General features: G+C 42.9%; 1 protein-coding gene across 1 annotated transcript in view; it reads right to left on the minus strand.

Moving 5' to 3' along the window:
• lpcat2 (lysophosphatidylcholine acyltransferase 2) overlaps positions 1–2265 on the minus strand; it is a 91028-nt gene extending 88763 nt beyond the window's left edge. The window contains exon 1 of the mRNA XM_063067436.1: positions 1966–2265. Coding sequence (XP_062923506.1) covers positions 1966–2163 — 198 coding nt within the window. The 5' untranslated portion in view covers positions 2164–2265. The remainder of the gene's footprint in view (positions 1–1965) is intronic.
• Positions 2266–9882: the final 7617 nt, after the last annotated feature.

Consider the following 9882-nt stretch of genomic DNA (forward strand, 5'->3'; position numbering starts at 1 on the left):
TGAATCATGACTCTGATATTATCAACTGCCCGCCCTCGCACTATTTCCATCCTCCCCTAACTACATCCTACAATGGTAACCCTCACACTGCAGTGGTGTCCCCCCATCTTTCATACACCCTCTCAATCCTACTAACCTTCACATCACTTCCATCATTTGCAGCAATGAGTCACACTTTAGTTGTCTAGAACTGGACAGATCCTATAATAATGACAATATCGACTTTGCAATATTGACAACTCATCCAGATATTGAACCCACACTCTGCAGCAACTACATCCCCAGTGCCCGATCCCATTTTCCTCCCCCAGACTCAGGAGTCACTGTTCTATTCCAGTGCATTTTATTCCTAATACATTCCACCCTCATTCCATTCTGATAATACAGTCTCCCCTCACCACCCACCAATCCTAATGCCCTTCAGAAGATATAACAGCATTTGGAAAGACAGGTTGATTAAGGATAGTAAGCACCGCTTTCTGTTTCCCAAATTTGATTGATTTTTTTTTGGAGAAGTAAATGTGAATATATAGATATAATCTCCATAGATTTCAGTAGCACTTTGATAAGATTCTGCATGGTAGGAAAGTTAGATTACATGGGATCCAGGGAAAGCTAGTTAACTGAATGCACAGTTGGTATGATGGAAAAAGAGTGTCATGATGAAGGACTGTTTATTGGACTACGGGCCTGTGCTAGTAGTATTTCCCAGGGGTTAATTGAGGCCCATTATTATTTGTTAACTGCATCAGTAATTTGAATGAGAATGTAGAAGGCATGGTTCGTAAGCTTGTAGACTAACAAAATAGATGGTGCTATCAACAACAAAGATGGTTATCAGGATTTTTGGAGGCATCTGGATCAGCTGGATACGTGGGCCAATGAATGGCATATAGAGTTTAATTTGGATAAGAGCATGGTGGTGTATTTTTGGAAGACAAATGAGAATAGGACATTCACAGTGAAGGACTTTCGTCTGGGAAGCATTGTAGAACAGAGGGATATAGGAGTACAAGTAAATGGTTCCCTGAAAATAGCTCCACAGGTTGAAAGGGTAGTGAAGAATGCATTTCCTCCCTTAGCCTTGATCAGCCAGGGCATCTAGATTAGGAGTAAGGATGTTACTTTCTGGTTGAATAAGGTGTTGACTAGGCCACATTTGAAAGACTGTGTTCAGTATTGTGTTTAGTTGAAATATTGTGTTTTAGGTAAGATGCCATTAAGCTGGAAAGAGTGGGAACAAAACGTAGAAGAGTGTTGCCCAGACTGGAAGGACTGATTTATAAAGAGAGGTTCAACAAGCTGGAACTTTATTTATTGGCACAGAAGGGAATTAGGAATGATCTTACAGAGGCATGTAAGATCACGTGGGACATAAATATAGTGAATGTGCACGGTTTCCCCCCCCCCCCCCCCCGCGGGGTCGAAGAGTCAAAAATTAGAGGATGCAAGTTCAGGGTGAGACGGGAGAGATTGAATAGGGACTGGAAGGGCCACCTTTTCACCCAGGGTACGGTCAGCATAAGGGAAAAAGCTGCCAAAGGAAGTGGTTGAAGCAGGTCTATTAACAATATTTAAAAGGCCAAGTACCTGGGTGGGAAAGACTTGCAGAGAGATCGGTCAAACGTGGACAAATGGGATTAGTTTAGACGGGAATCTTGGTCGGCATGGACCAGTTGGACGGAAGGAGCTGCTTCCTCAGGAGCTACACACCTGCTACCCCACCCCACAGCCCCGAGTGGTACCCCGCCTACCCCTTTTAACTACAGCCCCGGTTTCCCGTCACCCTCTACAGACCCCCGGCTGCTCTAGGTTCACTAAACCCCCCATACCCCTCCAAAGTCACCCCACTCGCTGACCCTTTGAAATCAACACCCCCCGACCCCCCTCAACCCTCAACCCCCGGCTGCTCTCCAAACTCCGCTAACCGCTACCGCTCTCGGACAGCCGTTTCCTCTCGCTCACCTTCAGCTTGTCGGCCACGCTCAGCTCGATGTGGTGGGCGAAGGGGTTGAGAACGGGCGGCTGGAAGAGCGAGGTCTGCCTGGGCACCGGGAATACCCGGCTCGTCTTGTTCCTCCGGCTGTCACTGTCGTTCAGCGACCACGACACGGACGACATCGCCGCGCTGGAACCCTGCTGCTGCCGAGCCGCCGCGGGCATGCGCAGAGCGGCCGCCGAGTCAGAATGCGCGGAAGACAGGAGGTGGTGCAGAGTGACAGAGAGTTGCTCAGGGTAGGGACTGGTACAGTGTTACTGAGTGAGTGACCCAGAGAGGGTCGGGTACAGAGTGAATGATTGACCCAGTGTGAGTGAGTCGCTCTGGGATAAGCTGGTACAATGTCAGTGAGTGACCCAGAGAGGGTCGGGTACAGAGTGAATGATTGACCCAGTGTGAGTGAGTCGCTCTGGGATAAGCTGGTACAATGTCAGTGAGTGACCCAGAGAGAGGCTGGTGCCAGATGAATGAGTGAACTAGAGAGGGGCTGGTACAGTGTGACTGGATGACAGAGAGACGGGCTGGTAATGAGAATGACTGATTCAGACAGCGGCTTGCTTTATGCAGGGGGAAAAAAAAACCCATAGACGGGTTTGCATTATATGGGAGAGTGACCCAAAGAAAGCTCGCACAGTGGGAGAGCACAAGCTTGTCGGCCACGCTCTGCTCGCTATGGTAGACGTAGCTTGCACAATCTGAAGAAATGAATCAGGAAATAGCTTCCAAAGTCTGAGGGACTTCAGGTGTTGTTTGCACTTTGAAGAGTTGATGCAGAAATAAAGTGACCCAGAGTGTCTCCAGAGTGAGATACATAGTGTGAAAGCGGAGGAAGGGAATTTGGCTCTATGAGCTAGTTCTGCAATAAATTAGGCATGAGGCATTCCTGCCATCCAGGAATTATCCTTTATTACCCTCTCTGCAATCCCTCTTTGGTAAGAACATCCTTCCTCAGATAAAGAGTTCAAAGTTACGCACAATACTGAAAGCATAAATTTACCAGACTAACGGATGCCTTTAACTTAAGATTTACCAAATCATTGTGCAATTTTATCTCACTATAAGGGTTAAAACAGCATTGGTTTTCTTAACTGCTTTCTTTATCTGAATGCTCACTTTCAATGGCTGGTTCACTATGAAAATCAGGACTCATTGCACCACACTCCTTCCAAATGTCCATCAAAGTTCAGATGATAGTCTGCCTTCCTGCTTTTACCGAAAAAAAGTGGTAACCTCCCATTTATCAACATTATACTGCATTTGCAGTGCTTTTATCTAGTCACTACCTAAATCACATTGGAGCCTTTCGGCTCACATTCTCACCCAGCTTTGTCCTATGCACACTTGGAGTTATTGCATTTAATTCCGTTATCTAATTTATTAGCATATATATCTTAAACAGGTAGGGTCCACGCACTATACTCCATTATTCACTGCCAGTTGTCTACCTACATCACCACATTACCATTGATCCCAAATGCTCTTATTCCACTCCTCTCTTTCAGAGTAAGCATTTCCCTTGTTCTCAGCTTCCATGTAAAGCAGGTAATCCTCGAATTTCAATCTGCTGTCACTATCAGACACACCTTTCCCCTTTTAGTATTCCAAAGGGACATTCTCTCTGCATTTCCACTGATTGCAAATCTGTCTTTTTATCTTTTATTTTCCCAATACCTGGTGCCAATACACTTCTTCCTAAAGAAGCCAAACTGCAGACAGCACTTTTCAGTCCTCATTGGTGACCTGGTACCTGTCTGTTACCTTTCAGTTTATTTTCCATCCCACTCCCATCTTGACTTCAGGCTCTTGTACTGTTTCAGTGAAGTCCAGCATGAACTCACTTCACTTGACTAGAAAGTTAAACAGCACTCAGAATTTCAGATAGCCAGTCTTTACTCATTTACAGTATATTATTTTAGACCTACAACAATTACATTTTGTACCACACATTGATAGCATTATTTTTCTCCTCTATTCTCATCACTGCAAACAGATCAGATATGATGAATATGCCTTGACTGCCCCATTTCAGCCATCACCAGGACAATTTGCATCATTCATTCTCTTTTGGTTTCCACCCTATTTTCAGCACTCCCTTTCTTCTCTCTGCCCCTTTCCCTTTACTGCAACTTAAATCATGGTTGTTTTCTAAATTTTCCTGGTTCTTATGAAAGGTTATCAGCTTGAAACACAGATGCTTATGAACCTGCTAATGTTTCCAGCTTTTTCAGTAATTATTAATAGATAATATATGCAAGGTTATGATAGGCTAAAATGAGGTAAATAAAAAAAAGTAATTCCCATTATATTAGATTAGATTATGAGAACACTCAGTCCTCTTTTATTGTCATTTAGAAATGCATACATGCATTAAGAAATGATACAATGTTCCTCCAGAGTGATATCACAGAAAACAGGACAAACCAAAGACTAACACTGACAGAACCACATAATTATAACATATAGTTACAGCAGTGCAAAACAATACCATAATTTGATAAAGAACAGACCATGGGCACGGTAAAAAAAATCTCAAGTCCCGATCGACGCCCAAGTCCCCAATAGCAGGCGGCAAAAGGGAGAAACTCCCTGCCATAAACCTCCAAGGCACCGACAACTGCCGATGCCTTGGAAGCAGCTGACCACAGCCGACATCGAGTCCGTCCATCCGAAAACTTCGAGTCTCCAACCAGCCCCTCCGATACAGCCTCCCGAGTGCCATCCTCTGCTGAGCGCCTTCGACCTAGCCCCGGCCGCTGAAACAAGCAAAGCCGAGGATTCGGGGCCTTCTGCTCCAGAGATTCCGATTACCACACAGTAGCAGCGGCAGCGAAGCGGGCATTTCAGAAGTTTCTCCAGATGTTCCTCCGTATTCTCACGTCTGTCTCCATCAAATCAGAATTGTGCACGGTCCCCTACTTGACAGATTACAGATATCATTCACCGGAGAGGTTGCACCGCCATCTTCTCCTCCTTCTAATGGTATCAAAGATAGGAGATATAGAGTTAAACTTTTAGACAATAGCTACAGGGAGCAAGTTAAGAAGGACTTCATAGCACGGTGAATAGTGTTTTGAATCTTACTGCTTGCAATGATGTTGAAATTGGAAATAAGCATTAATTTCAAAAGGAAACTAGACAGCACTTCAAATAAATAAATAGGAGGGTGAGTAGGATAATTTGACTGGCTGAATTGCGTGACAGAAAGCTGGAGCTGAGCAAGTAGAGTGGATAGTCTCCTGTGGTGTATTGATTATATTAATATGTCACTGTTGGCAAATATTGAACCTTTTAATCGTAACATAGTTACGGCAAAGGCAGTCGAATCTGTTGTTTCAATTTAATCATAAGTTTGGTATGTCAAAGGCACAAAGATGAGTTTATGTCGATGGTGTTTTTGGCTTGGATCTGTTTGTCAGATTGGGTGGGAGAGGAAGAAAGTCATGCTGTAAGATGAAACCAATGAAAACATTAATTCAGTGGTATAATTTTCACAAACCAAGAAAAACATTAAATATTAGGTGAAGCTATCATTTTTCAGATTGATTAAATTGCTGTAAGTAGGTTATAAGTTCATTTGTGAGAATCCTTAGTTTGCTCAAAAGATAGCAAACTGATGTGATTTACCTCTCCCTTTGCTATCAGAGTCATATAACTTCTTCAGTTTTTCTCTAATCCTGATGATAGAAATGAACTGCTCTTTCACATGGAAGGATGTTTGGACCCTGGATGAGGGGAAAAGCTAGGGTAAAGTGGCAAGTGCTGCATCTCCTATCATTGCATAAGAAAGTAATTCCATAATTCATTAAGGGAATGTTCCATTTGGCATGCTTAAGGGGAGTGGAAGAGGGGTCTGATGGTGGATTCCTATAGGAATTGCAGAGGATGATTCATTGATTGTAGAGACTGAAGAAATGGAAGTTAAGGAGAAGAGGAAGCCGATCCTTGCTGTGCTCCGGGATGAGGGATTAGCACAGATATGTGATGTTGTGGGGATGGAACTGGACTCTGTCACGGTGGTGTCTGAAAAGAGGATGCTGTCTAAGTTGCATGCCATCTTGGTCAATGTCTCCCATCCACTACATAATGTACTGGGTGGGCACAGGAGTACATTCAGACAGAGACTCATTCCTCCGAGATGCAGCTCAGAGCGTCATAGGAAGTCATTCCTGCCTGTGGCCATCAAACTTTACAACTCCGCCCTTCGAGGGTCAGACACCCTGAGCCAATAAGCTGGTCCTGGACTTATTTCATAATTTACTGGCATAATTTACACATTACTATTTAACTATTTATGGTTCTATTACTATTTATTATTTATGGTGCAACTGTAACGAAAACCAATTTCCCCCGGGATCAATAAAGTATTTCTATGACTAGATATGTGGGAAACAGAGGAAGCATATGTTCGGAAACATATCAACTTAAGTAGAGGATAGGCCACAGTGGGATAGAGAACATATGAGCACTGTGTATAATATTGTCAAGAAATGCCAAAAGTAATGGGAAGGAGCAGGAGTAAAATAAATTGGGGGTGAAGAAAAGACAGAAAATATTGGAAATACACAGCAAGTCAGGCAGCATCTATGGGGTATTATTATTTAAGGTGAATAATTTCTCATTAGTACTCTTGAATTAGAACCAGATGTATATGTGAGAATATCTCTTAGCAAGTGGAACAAGACTTAGTACATTGTTGTAGCAGCAACTACTGCCAGCAAGGTATCAGCTATCTTTAATAAAAGGGCTTGTTAATGGTTCCATTCTTGTTAGTTGCTTTGGTGCTGACTAACACAGAAGAACCAGCTCAATACTTAGGAATTTCCATTGACCTAAAATGTTAACTTATTTTCTTTTCTCAAAGATTCAATGGTTTCAATAGTTCCATTTAATAACAATATATACAATATACATTCTGAAATCCTTGTTCTTCGCAGACATCCATGAAAACAGAAGAATACCCCAAAGAATGAGTGACAATAAAAACGTTAGACCCCAAAGCTCCTCCAACCCCACTCTCCCATGCACAAACAGCAACAAAGCAATGACCCCCCTCCTCCCCTTACTTCAGCAAACAAAAAGGAGCACCCTCCACCCACCAAGAATGCAATAGCAAGGGCCCCAAGAAAGTCCATGATCTGCAGTACAACAAAAACTAATCATTCATCCCAACAATTCAACATACCACAGGCGCTCGCGCGCGCGCTCTCTCTCTCTCTCTCCCTCTCCCCCCCCCAAATAAAGGGGCAGAGAGGTTTCACGAGAGAGAGAGAGAGAGGGAGAAAGAGATTATGATTCGTCAACAGCCAATCCACTGTTCCCGATGTACCATTTTCTCCCATGATGCTTCAGTCGGCAGCCCCAGCACAGTGTCAGCTCATCCACAGGTGCGCGAAGCCTCGGAACCCCAAAGGTGCATTCGTCTTCATGGCCATGTCCCTGGGATTTTGAAAAGCGGATGGTTGTGAACCCTTGGGAGTGGATCCCACCACAGCAAAGAACTGAAGTCTGAATGTGACTCCAGGTCAGGGTCTTTCAATAGAACCCGATTCACACTGGAAAGGAAAAAGAGAGATATCAGAGGTAGAAATTATACTGTTTCCACAGAGAAGCTGGAAGTAGGCGCTATAAACAATACTGAGGAAGTGGTCTCAATGTTTTGCAGAATTGTAGTGGATTATTTGGTTAGAACACTGTGAGAATCTGTTGGAAGACTCTGAATTAAAGATGTTTTGATAATTATAGAAGGAAAAACTAATCTTGCTAATTCATGATTGACAACAGGAGAAAATAAATTCATGATAAAAAGGCCTGGAGAATTGTTGCTAACATCAAGGATTGCCCATCAGTAACAATGTAGATTAAGATTAGGAGTTACTTTAAGTGGAGTGAAGTCACACTCAGGTTGGAGGAACAACACCTTATATTACGTCTGGGTAGCCTCCAACCTGATGGCATAAACATCGACTTCTCTAACTTCTGTTAATGACCCTCCACCCCATCGTACCCCATCCTTTGTTTATTTATTTATTTATCCCCCTTTTCTCTCTCTCTCTCTTTTTTCTCCCTCTGTCCCTCTCACTATAACTCCTTGTCTGCTCTCCATCCTCTGGGCTCCCCTCCCCCTTTCTTTATCCCTAGCCTTCCCATCCCATGATCCTCTTCCTTCTCCAGCCTTGTATCCCTTTTGCCAATCAACTTCCCAGCTCTTAGCTCCATCCCTCCCTCTCCTGTCTTCTCCTATCATTTCGGATCTCCCCCTCCCTCTCCCACTTTCAAATCTCTTACTATCTCTTATTTCAGTTAGTCCTGACAAAGGGTCTCGGCCCAAAACGTCGACTGTACCTCTTCCTATAGATGCTGCCTGGCCTGCTGTGTTCACCAGCATTTTTTTGTGTGTTGCTTGAAGTGGATAAACAGTTTGAATTGATGTGGAGTGAAATAACTTTTGATAGTTCATTCAATAAGTTAACAATGGCGTTATGGCCTAAATGGCATATTTCTGTGCACACAACTTTTAGCTCTACTTTTCCACAAATGCCCTTAGCTATTCCATCACTTGAGCTATCAATTTGCTGATTTAACACTATATTTTGGATGACCTACAATTCCCATTAATCATTAAGACTGAACTCATCATAATCAGTCCATGCCAAAAGTTCCTTGCTAGGCCACCAACTTTATTGCAATTCTTCTCCATTACCCCTGTGAATTAGTCTGCATCCTCACTGACTTATTTTGCTCTGAGTTAGATTTAGATTCTAGGTCTTTTCTCGTCACCAGAGACCACTGTGTTTCAGGAAGATGGTCTCTCACCAAATGTTCAGTCACATAGATGACCAATAGCCAGGAGGGGAAGGTAGGTAGTGCAAGATTATTTTGTGGCTGGTCCCTCTTGAACAAGTTTTTACCTTGGATGCTGCTGGAAGTGGAGGGGGGTGGCCTGAACCACCAGATCAGTGACACTGCAGCTGGCTCTGTTGTACACTTAGGTAAGTCAAGGGCGAGGCAAGCATTAGTAACAGGGGACAATCTAACCTAGCATAAGACTAACAATGAAAGTGAGCCTCTTGTTATATAAGTGGACTGATCCTTCATGCCCAACTATTAAGTTGAATACTTGTATAAATGTTTGGCTCAGCAAGTGGAACTCACTGCCTCTGATTGAGAAATCCTTTCTATAAACGTAGGTTGAAATGTCCAGAGTATTATTCCTGTGTGGTGCCAAATGAGTCAACACAGTTGGAGTTGCTGTCTATCAGATGAGGCCTAAACACAGATCTGTGCCTGCTTTCTAGTAAAAGATTCTATTACAATCATTTGAAGGAAACTTTTATCCCTGATGCTCTACCTAATACAAGAAATATCACCCTCAATGAATCAGCTGACTACTTCTCTGTGGAAGGATGCTGTCAATCATCAACATCACAACAGTGACCTTGCTTTGGGAGGCAGGTACTACCTTCAAGAAGATGCTTGTTTAACTACTCAATGACCTAGATTCTACCCAGCATGCTGTGAGAGACTATGTGACCCATGTCAAATCAACCCTAAAAAGCAGTCTCCAAAAGTTGAAGAAACTATGAGGAAAAAATTCTTTATATTCACAGCAAGATTTACACGAGGACAGAAGTTAGGTTATCAGTTTTCCACACAGCCTGACTCTAAGAAATTTTGGTATAATAGCAGCTTTCCAAGGTGCTGATAAAATTCAGAATCAGAATCAGGTTTATTATCATGGGCATGTGTCATGAAATTCGTTAACCTAGCAGCAGCAGTTCAATGTAATACATGATAATATAGAAAGAAAATAAATCATTAAATAAGTAGATCAATTACAGTAGGTATATATTCTGTATGTATATTGAATAGATTAAATTAGTGCA

This window comes from Mobula hypostoma, chromosome 14, assembly GCF_963921235.1.
Source record: "Mobula hypostoma chromosome 14, sMobHyp1.1, whole genome shotgun sequence".
Taxonomy (NCBI): domain Eukaryota; kingdom Metazoa; phylum Chordata; class Chondrichthyes; order Myliobatiformes; family Myliobatidae; genus Mobula; species Mobula hypostoma.